This window comes from Somniosus microcephalus, chromosome 12 (assembly GCF_052327205.1).
Source record: "Somniosus microcephalus isolate GS21.2 chromosome 12, FLI_Smic_1.0, whole genome shotgun sequence".
NCBI lineage: Eukaryota > Metazoa > Chordata > Chondrichthyes > Squaliformes > Somniosidae > Somniosus > Somniosus microcephalus.
Genome location: NC_140998.1, coordinates 169,011,331 through 169,027,832, shown reverse-complemented (window position 1 = coordinate 169,027,832; position 16,502 = coordinate 169,011,331). Strand labels below are relative to the sequence as shown.

Genomic DNA, 16,502 nt, shown 5'->3' with positions numbered 1-16,502 from the left:
CCCGGGACCCCGCCATACCCAACAATAGTCACCCCGGGACCCCCGCCATACCCAGCAATAGTCACCCCGGGACCCCGCCATACCCAGCAATAGTCAACCCGGGACCCCGCCATACCCAACAATAGTCAACCCGGGACCCCGCCATACCCAACAATAGTCACCCCGGGACCCCCGCCATACCCAGCAATAGTCACCCCGGGACCCCGCCATACCCAGCAATAATCACCCCGGGACCCCGCCATACCCAACAATAGTCAACCCGGGACCCTGCCATACCCAGCAATAGTCGACCCGGGACCCCGCCATACCCAGCAATAGTCACCCCGGGACCCCCGCCATACCCAGCAATAGTCACCCCGGGACGCCGCCATACCCAACAATAGTCACCCCGGGACCCCGCCATACCCAGCAATGGTCACCCCGGGAACCCCTGCTATACCCGGCAATAGTCACCCCGGGACCCCGCCATACCCAGCAATAGTCACCCCGGGACCCCGCCATACCCAACAATAGTCAACCTGGGACCCCGCCATACCCAGCAATAGTCACCCGGGACCCCGCCATATCCAACAATAGTCAACCCGGGACCCCGCCATACCCAGCAATAGTCAACCCGGGAACCCCCGCCATACCCAGCAATAGTCACCCCGGGACCCCGCCATACCCAACAATAGTCAACCCGGGACCCCGCCATACCCAGCAATAGTCACCCCAGGACCCCGCCATACCCAGCAATAGTCACCCCGGGACCCCGCCATACCCAACAATAGTCAACCCGGGACCCCGCCATACCCAGCAATAGTCACCCCGGGACCCCGCCATACCCAGCAATAGTCAACCCGGGACCCCGCCATACCCAGCAATAGTCACCCCAGGACCCCGCCATACCCAACAATAGTCACCCCGGGACCCCCGCCATACCCAACAATAGTCAACCCGGGACCCCGCCATACCCAACAATAGTCACCCCGGGACACCCGCCATACCCAACAATAGTCACCCCGGGACACCCGCCATACCCAACAATAGTCAACCCGGGACCCCGCCATACCCAGCAATAGTCACCCCGGGACCCCGCCATACCCAGCAATAGTCAACCCGGGACCCCGCCATACCCAGCAATAGTCACCCCGGGACCCCGCCATACCCAACAATAGTCAACCCGGGACCCCGCCATACCCAGCAATCGTCACCCCGGGACCCTGCCATACCCAACAGTAGTCACCCCGGGACCCCCGCCATACCCACCCGGGACCCTGCCATACACACCCCATCAACCCGGGACCCCGCCATACCCACACCGTATACCCGGGAAGCCCCGCCATACCCACCCCGTCAACCCGGGAACACCCGCCATACTCGCACCACCCCCCGCACCCCCTCGGTCCACTCGGGGACCCGAGTGATGTCACAGGTCTGAGTGTCTCGGGGACCCGAGTGATGTCACGGGTCTGTGAATGTCTCTGGGACCCGAGTGATGTCACAGGTCTGTGAGTGTCTCGGGGACCCGAGTGATGTCACAGGTCTGTGTATCTCGGGGACCCGAGTGATGTCACAGGTCTGAGTGTCTCTAGGACCCGAGTGATGTCACAGGTCTGTGTGTCTCGGGGACCCGAGTGATGTCACAGGTCTGTGTGTCTCGGGGACCCGAATGATGTCACAGGTCTGAGTGTCTCGGGGACCCAAGTGATGTCACAGGTCTGAGTGTCTCGGGGACCTGAGTGATGTCACAGGTCTGTGAGTGTCTCGTGGACCCGAGTGATGTCACAGGTCTGTGTGTCTCGGGGACCCGAATGATGTCACAGGTCTGAGTGTCTCGGGGACCCGAGTGATGTCACAGATCTGAGTGTGTCTTGGGGACCCGAGTGATGTCACAGGTCTGTGAGTGTCTCGTGGACCCGAGTGATGTCACAGGTCTGAGTGTCTCAGGGACCCGAGTGATGTCACAGGTCTGAGTGTCTCGGGGACCCGAGTGATGTCACGGGTCTGTGTGTCTTGGGGACCCGAATGATGTCACAGGTCTGAGTGTGTCTCGGGGACCCGAGTGATGTCACAGGTCTGTGAGTGTCTCGTGGACCCGAGTGATGTCACAGGTCTGAGTGTCTCAGGGACCCGAGTGATGTCACAGGTCTGAGTGTCTCGGGGACCCGAATGATGTCACGGGTCTGTGTGTCTCGGGGACCCGAGTGATGTCACAGGTCTGTGTGTCTCGGGGACCCGAGTGATGTCACAGGTCTGTGTATCTCGGGGACCCGAGTGATGTCACAGGTCTGAGTGTGTCGGGGACCCGAGTGATGTCACAGGTCTGTGTGTCTCGGGGACCCGAGTGATGTCACGGGTCTGTGTGTCTCGGGGACCCGAGTGATGTCACAGGTCTGAGTGTGTCGGGGACCCGAGTGATGTCACAGGTCTGAGTGTCTCGGGGACCCGAGTGATGTCACAGGTCTGTGTGTCTCGGGGACCCGAGTGATGTCACAGGTCTGAGTGTGTCGGGGACCCGAGTGATGTCACAGGTCTGAGTGTCTCAGGGACCCGAGTGATGTCACAGGTCTGTGAGTGTCTCAGGGACCCGAGTGATGTCACAGGTCTGTGTGTCTCGGGGACCCGAGTGATGTCACAGGTCTGTGTGTCTCGGGGACCCGAGTGATGTCACAGGTCTGTGTATCTCGGGGACCCGAGTAATGTCACAGGTCTGTGTGTCTCGGGGACCCGAGTGATGTCACAGGTCTGTGTGTCTCGGGGACCCGAGTGATGTCACAGGTCTGAGTGTGTCGGGGACCCGAGTGATGTCACAGGTCTGTGTGTCTCGGGGACCCGAGTGATGTCACAGGTCTGTGTGTCTCGGGGACCCGAGTGATGTCACAGGTCTGTGTGTCTCGGGGACCCGAGTGATGTCACAGGTCTGTGGATGAGAGATAATCGGGTTCGTACAAATGACTAATTACAGGAATGCCTGTGCTCCAGAAGAACCCACGGCCCTGAATTGCTGGCAGTTTGCAAAACTCACGTTTTTTTCTCCAATCTGTGTTTCAGCCCGTCTTCAAGTGAGGATGCAGTCTGCAAACCCATGGGATCCGACAGCACTGAACCCGGCAGCCGGTTTTCTGGAGAAGTGCCTGGAATCTGGGATATTGACACAGGTAGGGCTGGCTAACCTCAGTAGGTGAAGTTAATGCCTCTTGCACTTTTCAAAATCCATACTTTATTTCATACAAAATCCAGTTGTCTCCTCAGCCTCACTGCTGTTCTTAATACACGAACCCAGTCATTAACTGACCCCATGAGGGACATCCCAGCTGAGCTCCATCCGGTGCTCGGTTGTGTTGACACCGATACACATAGGTTACCAGACTGAGCGGGAGCTCCCAAAACCAAAAGAAAGAACGGCTTGCATTTACATAGCACCTTTCACGACCTCAGGACGTCCCAAATCGCTTTACAACCAATTTTGAAGTGCAGTCGCTGCTGTAATATAGGAAACATGGCAGCCAATTTGCGCACAGCAAGCTCCCACAAACAGCAATGTGATAATGACCAGATAAACTGTTTTTGTTATGTTGATTGAGGGTTAAATATTGACCAGGACACCGGGGATAAATCCCCTGCTCTTCTTCGAAATAGTGCCATGAGATATTTTACATCCACCTGAGAGAGCAGACGGGGTCTCGGTTTAACATCTCAACCGAAAGACGGCACCTCCAACAGTGCAGCACTCCCTCAGTACTGCACTGCAGTGGCACACTAGATCATGTGCTCAAATCTCTAGTGTGGGACTTGAACCCACAACCTTCTGACACAGTGACGAGACACTGAGCCATGACTAACCAGGGAACTGAAGCTAATTTTAGCACCGCCCCCACCACCATTGGCCTGGCTGTGATCAGCCAACTCAGCACTGACTAGTCATTGAACTTGTTGACTCTCTCACCGGGTAAGTCTTTACAGAGAATGCTGGCAGATTATCCAACAAGATGCATCTCACAGCCAAGCCCCAATCCTGTCCTCTGGTACCCAGATGCGCACTGTAGCAATCCAGAATGAGTTCCAGGACTGATTTTATGTTCTTCTCCCCTCGCTCAGGATGCTGAGGCCACTTACAGTGGTTCTACCTCTGCCTGAGTGGAACAACCTCTCAAAGACCAGGAGACCCGCTCTCTGACTCGGGAGAAAAGCTTTCCATCAGGCCGGCTACACGGTGGTCTCCTCGTTCTCTCCCAGGTCATCAAAACCACAAGGCACCACCTCTCCCTTCGTCTCCGCCGCCTCCTGCAGTGTGCTGGCTTTTAACAGCCAGGCTCGGTATCACTTGACAAGCTTTTTAAAATCAAAGCTTTAGCCCCTGATTCCAGTCCAGCCTGTTCTACCCTTGGTCCTATTCTGCACTGTGGGCCTCAGTTTCTTGGGGAAATCTTGAATAGGATGGCATTTCTTGTCCCAGCATCGTGCCCTGCAGCACTGCAGAGACAGGAAGCGAGTAGATTGATATTGTAGTTACAAGGTGTGCATTTGTTTTATCCCTAAATTACTGACTTGTGTGTTTTTTTCTTCCGCTGTCGAACAGGATATTTTGGATTTAAACAAGGTAGAGTTTAGAAACACAGTGCCATTTGTCCAACGCTTCAAACTAATGGATGCGGTTTCAAACACCAGGGAAGAACTTGAACAGGTATCGGCCTTTAAACTGTAGATAATTAAACTGCTCACTCTGTAAAGGACAGCAAGGTGCCAAATACAACAACAAAAACTTGCATTTAAACAGCGCCTTTAACATAGTAAAATATTCCCAGGCACTTCGCAGGAGCGTTATCAAACAAACATTTGACACATTTTTAAAAAATTAGTTCCTGGGATGTGGGCGTCACTGGCAAGGCCAGCATTTATTGCCCGTCCCTAATTGCCCTTGAGAAGGTGGTGGTGAGCCACCTTCTTGAACTGCTGCAGTCCGTGTGGTGAAGGTACTTCCACAGTGCTGTTACGGAGGGAGTTCCAGGATTTTGACCCAACGACAATGAAGGATCGGCGATATACTTCTAAGTCAGGATGGTGTGTGACGTGGAGGGGTGATGCCATGGAGGCCTGTCAGTACAGGACTAGGCTCAAATTAATAGTCAGCTCCTAATCATCGGTGGTGTGTGCAATAAGACCAGCAGCAGTTTGCATTGATATAGCACCTTATTGTAAAACACCCCAAGGTGCTTCCATAAATAGGCACAAGGAAAATGGACACTGAGCCAGGAAGGGGTGATCGAAAGCCTGTGGAAGAGGGGCATCCCAAAGTGCTTTATAGCCAATGAAGTGTAGTCACTGTTGTAATGTGGGAAACGCGGCAGCCAATTTGTGCACAGCAAGCTCCCACAAACCAATGAGATGATGACCAGATAATCTGTTTTAATAGTGTTGTTTGAGGGATAAATGTTGACCAGGACACCGAGGAGCACTCCCCTACTCTTTTTTTTTAGAAATAGTGCCATGGGGTCTCCCACCTGAGAGGGCAGACGGGGCCTCGGTTTAACGTCTTATCCAAAAGACGGCACCTCTGACGGTGCGATGCTTCCTTGTAAGCGAGGAAAATCTGGATGGTAAAACAGAACTAACAGACTCAGGTGTTACCCAGATCAATAGTTTATTACGAGTGCACACGGGAGAACCACGTCAGCCACCCCCAGCTGGAGGCACCGTTCTCAGAGGGAAAGTGACAATACAGCTTAGTTTATACAGTTTATTAGACAACACCCACTTATTACTAATGTGTATACATGGGAATATTGATACTTCATTGGTTTACATGGTTAATCAATCAACTACTAAGTTTGTCCTTCGAACTCGAGTACCCCCTGAATACGTCGGTAAAAAGCTTGTCGACTGTAGGAGGCTTCATATTCCTGAGCTACCTTTTACTTTTGTTATCGGTATGGGAAAGTATTTTCCAGCAGAGACACGGCTAGCTGGATACAAAGCCACATTGAATTATGCAGCTGGCTGACTACTTCTTCAAGGCCTTATTTGCTGCTGCTTCTTAATCGTGCCTTTGTACTCTTATCCCTTCCAAGAACAGGCTCTTTCTAAACAGTTACCAGGTTGTAATTACAAGCAACATTTCAGAATGCCTTTGGTCAGCTAATTTCTATTTATGTTAGCCTAAAAAGGTTAATATAGCCAAGTATCCCATGGTGCGTTGCGTTTGTTTTCCAGCTAACAAGACTAAATGGTACCTTTCAGATAGTTTTATACCGGTCGAAAATTGAGGACCCCTTTATATCCCTTAAACCAAATGTTATCCTAACATCCCTCATTACTGCAGTGGAAGTGTCAGCCTGGATTACGTGCTCAAGTCTCTGGAGTGGGACTTGAAACCACAACCTTCTGACTGAGAGACGTGAGTGCGACCCACTGAGCCACGGCTGACACCTAAGAGAGAAAGACAGAGAGAGAGAGGGACAGAGGAAGAAGGCGTGTGTAAGGGTTTCGGTGGAGGTGGAGGTGGGTAGGAAATCCAGGTAGATCACATGCAATCAACCAACCCAGATAGACATTAAAGCAGTGACTACACTTCAAAACAAAAAGTAATGAATTGACTGTAAAGCGCTTTGGGACGTCCTGAGGATGTGAAAGGCGCTATAGAAATGCAAGTTTGTTCATTTTTTGTTCAGCTATTATCGTGTTCATTTTGCAGACGTTATAATAAAGTTTATTCAAGCTGTATGTTTCCCAGCTTTCTCCCCTTATTCCCTGAAGCAGTGACACACACAGATATGGTGACTTGGATACTGCCTACACTTCCAACATCTTACCTGAGTGTGGGCCTCAAGGGTGAGTGTGAGCAGGAGGGGAACACCACAGACAACCCGATCCTGTGCTCACCCAATGTTCACACAAATACACATTCCGGCAGGAGGCACTGAACAGTGGGCACCCTGGCTGAGCAACCAAGGGGCACTGAACAGTGGGCACCCTGGCTGAGCAACCAAGGGGCACTGAACAGTGGGCACCCTGGCTGAGCAACCAAGGGGCACTGAACAGTGGGCACCCTGGCTGAGCAACCAAGGGGCACTGAAGCCAGGGCTATGGCCCGACTGAAATCGGGTAACTCGACACAGACCAATAGAGCACCTGCGATGTGTGGCCTGTCTGCATGGCTACGAGTGCACTCACCCGCCAAGCTATTTGGTAAGTCTCTGCTGTGTACTGTTGTTGATGTTTCTTCATTTCTTACCGTCAGAAATCTCTGGATGTAAAGCTACTGCAACTGCAGAATGACACAGCCGATATCGCCCACCCCGTGTGTTTGGGTAGGTTCTGGTAGTTCTGAACACATGAAATGTTAATAGGGGCAGGCGAGTAGCTGAATGGGTTTGATGTATCCCTGTAAGGGACTGGAATCACATGTGGCAGGTCTCTTCCCTATAGGATATTAGTTGGGTTTTTACAACAATCTGGTAGCTTTCATGTCATTTTATCAGCCCACAAATTACCAGATTTATTCAATTAAGTTTCACGACTTGCCCTGGTGGGATTTGAACTTGGACCTCTGGTTGCTAGTCCAGTATCATAAACACTAGGCTACTGTACGCTCTGCCCCTGCTAAAATATCTCTTTCTAATACACGGGCTCAAGCTTAGAAGAAGGTGGACAATTTATAATTCATTACTTTACATCGGGAGTGGGGGAGTGTGTGGAACAGACTACTCAGGGAGGCAGGTAGTTTTTTTTCATTAGTTTATGGGATGTGGACGTCATTGGCAAGGCTGGAATTGCTAGACGAAAACTGGCCAGGGTCCATCTGGATAGTGTGGGAAATAGATAGTTGAGGAATAGTTGTGTGTGACTGAGAGGGATTAAGGATCAGGACCAGCTAGAACTAAGGAGTGTTCTGGGCCTATCCCTTCCTATGTGACCCAGTGCTGTCATTCTATCCGTCTGAATGTGTTTAGATGGGTTTAGTATGCATTCAGTGCAGGTGGCCTAGCGGACCGTGTAGTACTCATTTCAGAGGGTCCCAGGTTCAAACCCCAGTCTGCGCTGAGTTAGCCAATCTCAGCCAAGGCAATAGTAGGTGATCTACAATTAGCATCAGTGCTCATGAGCTAATTAGTCTCAATCAGCCAGGGTTCCTGCCCCTGATCACATAAGAATTAAGGCCCTTCGAGCCTGCTCCGCCATTCAATAAGATCATGGCTGATCTTCGACCTCAACTCCACTTCTATCTATCTCAGCCTTGAATATACTCAACGACTGAGCATCCACAGCCCTTTGGGGTAGAGAATTCCAAAGATTCACAACAGTGAAGAAATTCCTCCTCATCTCAGTCTTAAGTGGCTGACCCCTTATCCTGAGACTCTATTTCAATGAGATCACCCCTCATTCTTCTAAACTCCAGAGAGTATAGGCCCAATCTACTCGATCTCCCCTCAAAGGACAACCCTCTCATCCCAGTGAACTGTTCAAAAGTGCACTGTGTGAATGCCTGATAAGGGCAGGATCAGGGCTCAGCTGTGAAGTCTCAGGTGGTCGGTTAGCCTGCCAGCGCTCAGTGAAGAAAGGCCATTTGGGTGAGCTATCAAAGGGCTGCACCTGTGCCCAGTGTGAGTAAGCACCTTAAAGACAAAAGGGGAGACGCTATGGGGGAGGGGAAGGACCCTGCATTGGTTTGGTGTGTATTGCAGCATGCAGCAGCGTGTCGGGTACGCAGTGCTGTGGCACCAGATATTTGACGTGCTTCTCTTGTATTGCTAGCTGAGAAATACAGTCGGCTTCAGTTGATGAACAGCCACCTGGAGACGATCTTGCAGGAGGAGATGTCGCTGAAGCAGCGATTGCTGCAGCCTATTTGCCATCAGAGCCTGCCTGTGGAAGCCAATTGTCACAGGTGAGCCGTAGGACATCCCGGCTGCAGTGATGTCAGTACTATGCTACTTAGAATATAATTAGGGTCCTTCGAATTCTTTGGCACCTCAAAGCCATTTCTGCAGCAAACCCAACCAGATTCTGCGGCAAGTTTGGCCAGTGTTTGAAGACATCGCAATATGATTTTAATATTAATACGTCTTGTGTTTGGTGTAGCAATTTCTGTCAAGGTAGAGTTCACAATAGGGTAGAGTGTGCTTGGACTGAGAGGAGAATGGTACGTTCTTGAATGGCCTTGTCATTCTTTGCATTCTCTGTTCTGCAGTGGTTTTGTGTTTCTGTGCATTAACATTTTGACATCTATGCTGCATCTTACAAAGGGAACCTTACCATCTGAACCTCCTTTTGGACAGTATTGTGAAAAAAATTAGGAGTACTTTTAACAAACTGTGTGTCAGCCGTGGCTCAGTGGTGGCACTCTGCCCTCTGAGTCAGAAGGTCGTGGGTTCAAGCCCCACTCCAGAGACTTGTGCACATAATCTAGGCTGACATTTCAGTGCAGTACTGAGGGAGTGCTGCACTGTTGGAGGTGCCGTCTTTCAGATGAGACATTAAAACGAGGCCTCGTCTGCCCTCTTAGGTGGGTGTAAGTATTACTATTTTGAAGAACAGCAGGGGATTACTCCCGGTGTGCTGGCCCCATTTCCCTGCCTCTGCACCAGCTTAAAACCTGTTATATCCCTAACTTTTTCCAGTTCTGACGAAGGGTCACAGACCTGAAACGTTAACTCTGTTTCTCTCTCCATGGATGCTGCCTGGCCTGCTGAGTGTTTCCAGCATTTTCTGTTGTCATTTAACATCAGTGGAGATAGTCAGTAACAAATTCCAAGTTTGACATGAGACTGAACCCTTTCTCTGCTATCTTGATCTCTCTGCTTATCACATTCATTTTTCCACAGGTATGTCTCTGAGCTCCTGCCAATGATGATTAAGATTATTGAGAAACTAGACTCCAATCTGCAACTGTTAAAATCCATCCCTCAGGTGACACAGAAAGTGAGGATGATGGTAAGTAAACAATGGAAATTTGTAACAGTGTTTATAATTTTTTTTCGTGAAGAATGGAACATTTTCCATTTCAGTCACCCAGTATCACAGCATGAGCCAGATACAAAGTAAATCCCATTCTCCGTTGTCCCATCAAACACTATATCTAACCCATGCTGTACCTGCACTGAGAGTGTTTGATGGGACAGCGTAGAGGGAGCTTTACTCTGTATCTAACCCGTGCTGTACCTGTCCTGGGAGTGTTTGATGGGACAGCGTAGAGGGAGCTTTACTCTGTATCTAACCCGTGCTGTACCTGCACTGAGAGTGTTTGATGGGACAGCGTAGAGGGAGCTTTACTCTGTATCTAACCCGTGCTGTACCTGTCCTGGGAGTGTTTGATGGGACAGCGTAGAGGGAGCTTTACTCTGTATCTAACCCGTGCTGTACCTGCACTGAGAGTGTTTGATGGGACAGCGTAGAGGGAGCTTTACTCTGTATCTAACCCGTGCTGTACCTGCACTGAGAGTGTTTGATGGGACAGCGTAGAGGGAGCTTTACTCTGTATCTAACCCGTGCTGTACCTGCACTGAGAGTGTTTGATGGGACAGCGTAGAGGGAGCTTTACTCTGTATCTAACCCGTGCTGTACCTGCACTGAGTGTTTGATGGGACAGCGTAGAGGGAGCTTTACTCTGTATCTAACCCGTGCTGTACCTGTCCTGGGAGTGTTTGATGGGACAGTGTAGAGGGAGCTTTACTCTGTATCTAACCCATGTTGCATCTGCCCTGGGAGTGTTTGAAGTGACAGTGTAGAGGGAGCTTTACTCTGTATCTAACCCATGTTGCATCTGCCCTGGGAGTGTTTGAAGTGACAGTGTAGAGGGAGCTTTACTCTGCATCTAACCCGTGCAGCACCTACCTTGGAGTGTTTAATGGGACAGTGCAGAGAGAGCTTTACTCTGTATCTAACCCATGCTGCACCTCCCTGGGAGTGTTTGATGGGACAGTGTAGAGGGAGCTTTACTCTGTATCTAACCCGTGCTGTACCTGCCCTGGGAGTGTTTGATGGGACAGTGTAGAGGGAGCTTTACTCTGCATCTAACCTGTGCTGTACCTGCCCTGGGAGTGTTTGATGGGACAGTGTAGAGGGAGGTTTACTCTGTATCTAACCCATGCTGCACCTCCCTGGGAGTGTTTGATGGGACAGTGTAGAGGGAGCTTTACTCTGTATCTAACCCGTGCTGTACCTGCCCTGGGAGTGTTTGATGGGACAGTGTAGAGGGAGCTTTACTCTGCATCTAACCTGTGCTGTACCTGCCCTGGGAGTGTTTGATGGGACAGTGTAGAGGGAGCTTTACTCTGTATTTAATCCATGTTGTATCTGTCCTGGGAGTGTTTGATGGGACAGTGTAGAGGGAGCTTTACCCTGTATCTAACCCGTGCAGCACCTGCCCTGGGAGTGTTTGATGGGACAGTGTAGAAACATAGAAGATAGAAGCAGGAGTAGGCCATTCGGCCCCTCGAGCCATTTAATGAGATCATGGCTGATCATCCAAATTCAGTACCCTGTCCCTGCTTTCTCCCCATATCCCTTGATCCCTTTAGCCTTAAGAAATATATCTAACTCCTTCTTGAATATATTTAATGAATTGGCCTCAACTGCCTTTTGTGGTAGAGAATTCCACAGGTTCACCACTCTCTGGGTGAAGAAATTCCTCCTCATCTCTGTCCTAAATGGCTTACCCCTTATGCTTAGACTGTGACCCCCTGGTTCTGGACTCCCCTGCCATCGGGAACATCCTTCCTGTATCTAGTCTGTTTAGTCCTGTTAGAATTTTATGAGTTTCAATGAGATATCCTCTCATTCTTCTAAACTCCAGCGAATATAAGCCCAATCAACCCAATCTCTCCTCATACGTCATTCCTGCCATCCCAGGTATCAGTCTGGTGAATCTTCGCTGCACTCCCTCCATGGCAAGAACATCCTTCCTCAGATAAGGCGACCAAAACTGCACACAATACTCAAGATGTGGTCTCACCAAGGCCCTGTACAACTGCAGCAAGACATCCTTGCTCCTGTACTCTAATCCTCTCGCTATGAAGGGCAACATACCATTTGCCTTCTTAACCGCCTGCTGCACCTGCATGCTTACCTTCAGAGACTGGTGCACAAGGACACCCAGGTCTCGTTGCACTTCCCCTTCTCCCAATCTATTGCCATTCAGATAATAATCCGCCTTCATGTTTTTGCCACCAGAGTGGATAACCTCGCATTTATCCACATTATACTGCATCTGCCATGCATCTGTCCAATCACCCAACCTGTCCAAATCATACTGGAGTTTCTTGGCATCCTCCTCGCAGCACACACACCCACCCAGCTTTGTGTCGTCTGCAAACTTGGAGATATTACATCTAGTTCCTACGTCTAGATCATTAATATATATTGTGAATAGCTGGGGTCCTGGCACCGATCCCTGCGGTACTCTACTAGTCACTGCCTGCCACTCGGAAAAAGACCTGAATATTGAATACCCCTGGATGTTGAATTCTCAGCCTTGGTCACCCTGGAGCCATGTCTCCGTAATCCCAATTATATCATATCCGTTTACATCTATTTGCGCAGCTAATTCATCCACCTTATTACGAATGCTCCTTGCATTAAGACACAAAGCCTTCAGACTTGTTTTTTTAACACTCTTAGACCTTTTAGAATTATTATTTACTGTGGCCATGTTTGATTTAAATCCTTGATTTCTCTGACTGCCACTTTTGCTTTTCTCCTTCCTGTCTTTTGCTTCTATCCTTGCTTCCCTTTCCTCTGTCTCCCTGCACAGGTTCCCAACCCCCTGCCATTTTAGTTTAAACCCTCCCCAACAGCACGAGCAAACACTCCCCCTAGGACATCGGTCCCAGTCCTGCTCAGGTGCAAACCGTCCAGTTTGTGCTGGTCCCACCTCCCCCAGAACCGGTTCCAATGTCCCAGGAATTTGTAATCCTCCCCCTTGCACCATTCCTCTAGCCACGTATTCATCTGAAATATCCTTTTATTTCTACTCTGACTAGCACGTGGCACTGGTAGCAATCCTGAGATTACTATCTTTGAGGCACTATTTTTTAATTTACCTCCTAACTCCCTATATTCAGCTTTTAGGAACTCATCCCGGTTTTTACCTATATGCACCACGACAACAGGCTGTTCACCCTCCCCCTCCAGAATGCCCTGCAGCCGCTCCGAGACATCCTTGACCCTTGCACCAGGGAGGCAACATACCATCCTGGAGTCTCGTTTACGGCCGCAGAAACGCCTATCCCCCTTACAATAAAATCCCCTATCACTATCGCTCTCCCGCTCTTTTTCCTCCCGTCCTGTGCCGCAGAACCACCCATGGTGCCAGGAAGTTGGCTGCTGCTGCCTTCCCCCGATAAGCCATCTCCCTCAACAATATCCAAATTGGTATATCTGTTTGAGAGGGGGATGGCCATAGGGGACCCCTGCACTACCTGCCTGGTGGTCACCCATTCCCTTCCTGCCTGTGCAGCCTTTACCTGCGGTGTGACCAACTAATTAAACGTGATATCCACGACGTCCTCAGCATCGCGAATGCTCCAGTATGTATCCATTCGCAGCTCCAGCGCCGCAATGCGGTCTGCCAGTAGCTGCAGCTGCATATACTTCCCACACACATGGTCGTCGGGGACACAGGAAGTGTCCCTGATTTCCCACATAGTGCAGGAGGAGCATGCCACGGGGCCGAGCTGTGCTGTCATGACTTACCCTTCAATTAATTTAAATTAAATTTCATTAAATTAATCTACCAATTACACTACAATTAAATGATATACTCAAGGGCCTTTGGTTACTCGCACTCCCCGATACACAACAGAGACCTTAGAAACTATAACCACAAAAATTAAGACCTTCTAAACTTTATGAACTATTAACCTTAACTGTCAAACTATAGAGTAGTATAAATACTCACCTGGCCGTACTCACCCAATCAGCTGCTTCCTCTTACCCATGTCACTTTTTGAATCGTGGCGTGGCTCTGGAACGCCGCCGCCGGTCTGCGAGATTGACCGACCTTTTGGGAGTGTTTGATGGGACAGTGTAGAGGGAGCTTTACTCTGTATCTAACCCGTGCTGTACCTGCCCTGGAAGTGTTTGATGGGACAGTGTAGAGGGAGCTTTACTCTGTATCTAACCCGTGCTGTACCTGCCCTGGAAGTGTTTGATGGGACAGTGTAGAGGGAGCTTTACTCTGTATCTAACCCGTGCTGTACCTGCCCTGGGAGTGTTTGATGGGACAATGTAGAGGGAGCGTTACTCGGTATCTAACCCGTGCTGTACCTGCCCTGGGAGTGTTTGATGGGACAGTGTAGAGGGAGCTTTACTCTGTATCTAACCCGTGCTGTACCTGCCCTGGAAGTGTTTGATGGGACAGTGTAGAGGGAGCTTTACTCTGTATCTAACCCGTGCTGTACCTGCCCTGGGAGTGTCTGATGGGACAGTGTAGAGGGAGCTTTACTCTGTATCTAACCCGTACTGTACCTGCCCTGGGAGTGTTTGATGGGACAGTGTAGAGGGAGCTTTACTCTGTATCTAACCCGTGCTGTAACTCCCTGGGAGTGTTTGATGGGACAGTGTAGAGGGAGCTTTACTCTGTATCTAACCCGTGCTGTACCTACCCTGGGAGTGTTTGATGGGACAGTGTAGAGGAGAGTTCCTCCGTGTGGAACTGTGTGCCTTTCCCAGAAATACTCAGTACAAGCAGTGGTGTGAGAAATAAGGAAGTGTTCTATTTGCCAGCACTGATGTCCATCCGCTTGTGATTAATAGAAAGATGCACTAATAATATAGACATTTTAAGACAATCTGTTGTATGTTTAGGAAAAACTTGTTGCCAGGATGGTTTCTGAGGTACTGGAGCTGAAGGAAGTGATGGAGTTTATCGTGAGTTGGAGAGAGCAGCAGAAGACTGTTGGATTGGAGAGCCTGGAATGGAAATGATGATTCCGTTTTCTGGTTGGGAAGTCACTTTCTTCCAGAGAATTGGGCTGTTTAATACAAGAGTTATTTGAGTTTTTAGATTTGAATGTGTGAGCTCCCAGTGGATGGGCTTGGCAACAGAAATGAACCAATGTTTATATGATTGGGCGACCACTCATCTGCTTCCTTGGGTCATCGGTTGTGGGAAGTGTCCGGGACAACTCCGTGTGCTAACACAAAATGCTGAAAACACTCGGCATCCGTGGAGAGAGCAGAGGTGCTAATGTGTCAGATGTGGCCCGTTCATCCTTCCCTGTGGTGCTGGCAATGTGCACTTCTGGCAGGTTATACTTTGCCAATACCCTGTGCCTCCTGTCGCACAGGCTCTGACTGCTTGGTGGGTACAGTTCCACGGGTACCGGTGCTCCTCTGGTACTTCATCCCAAGCGACTGTCGTTCATGTCTGCCCACACAGGAAGTGTCAGCAGGCTATTTGACAGTGCAACTCAGCCCAATCTTCTCCTCACTCTATGTCCATCCATGTGCAATTTCCAGCAGGAGTCTGTGGATCATGACTTGGAGCAGAACCCTGACTAATGTTCCCCATCCTCATCCAATAGTCCCTGACCAGGAATGGAACCTGGGCCCTTCTGGTCAGTGCCTTTATTCTCCAGGTCATTGGGGGATCTGTTATCCCAGGTATATAGGGGATCAGTAGGAAGGTCTCGATGTATCCTGATCGGACACAGCATCTCATCAGAGAAAGCACACAACATACGAGTGAATCCTTTATTGTTGAGTCGGTTACCTTTATTCATGTTCCCAATAATGACCTTGCATTTCTGCAGGGGTAATAGTTTTGCACATGCTCCCATTTATCAGAAATTGTCTGAGATGATGCTCATTTGTAAATAAAAGTTGTTTGTAGTGTTTAACGAGTTTTGGAATTCTATTAAAATAAATCAGCACCAGCGATATCAATACTGTGGTTACGAGCAGGATTGGTGGCTAAGCTCTTGACCCCTCAAAGCCTCTCCACCATCTACTGGGCTCAAGTCAGGAATGTCAATTGGCCTGGATAGGTGCAGCTGCAACAACATTCACCATGCTTGACACCCGCCGGGATACAGCAGTTTGCTTAATCCACAACTTCGCCACTGTCGTGGGAACGCCATCACCTCTAAGTTCCTGTCCCGAGCCACGTACCATCCTGACTTGGACATATATCGCCGTTACTTCATCGTTGCTGGGTCACTATCCTGAAACACACTATTTAACACCACTGTAGGTGCACCATCACCCCAAGGGCTACAGCAGTTCAATGAAAAGTCTCACCATCCCCACCTCAGGGAAACTCGGGAGGGGCCGTAAATACGACCCTGCGAGCAAATTTTTTTAAAAACATGCACGATTGTCGGATAGTTCTAGGACTAGGTGGGGGGAGGTCTGGTCACACTGATGGCCTTGGGGCAGGCACTTGTGGTTTCAGACAGCAGCCATGGGATGGAAATGTGGCTGCGAGTGTGCTCTCGAGTCTCAGCTTAGCCCATACAGAGCCTCTGGAGTTGGTTGGCCTGCTCTTTCCTGGCTTCCATGAAATCCTTGACATCTCTTAATTG

The 16,502-nt window shown here is 49.9% G+C and overlaps 1 protein-coding gene across 3 annotated transcripts in view; it reads left to right on the top strand.

The window, feature by feature from the left end:
• haus2 (HAUS augmin like complex subunit 2) overlaps positions 1–15,818 on the top strand; it is a 45,276-nt gene extending 29,458 nt beyond the window's left edge. For 2 of the 3 annotated variants that reach the window (XM_086003822.1, XM_086003821.1), the window contains exons 2-7: positions 3,034–3,140; positions 4,562–4,666; positions 7,220–7,289; positions 8,734–8,866; positions 9,804–9,912; positions 14,785–15,818. In XM_086003822.1, the coding sequence (XP_085859948.1) occupies positions 3,051–3,140; positions 4,562–4,666; positions 7,220–7,289; positions 8,734–8,866; positions 9,804–9,912; positions 14,785–14,904 (627 nt within the window). In that variant the 5' untranslated portion in view covers positions 3,034–3,050 and the 3' untranslated portion in view covers positions 14,905–15,818. The remainder of the gene's footprint in view (positions 1–3,033; positions 3,141–4,561; positions 4,667–7,219; positions 7,290–8,733; positions 8,867–9,803; positions 9,913–14,784) is intronic. The other variant, XM_086003823.1, reaches the window with a different exon arrangement.
• The last annotated feature ends 684 nt before the right edge of the window (positions 15,819–16,502 follow it).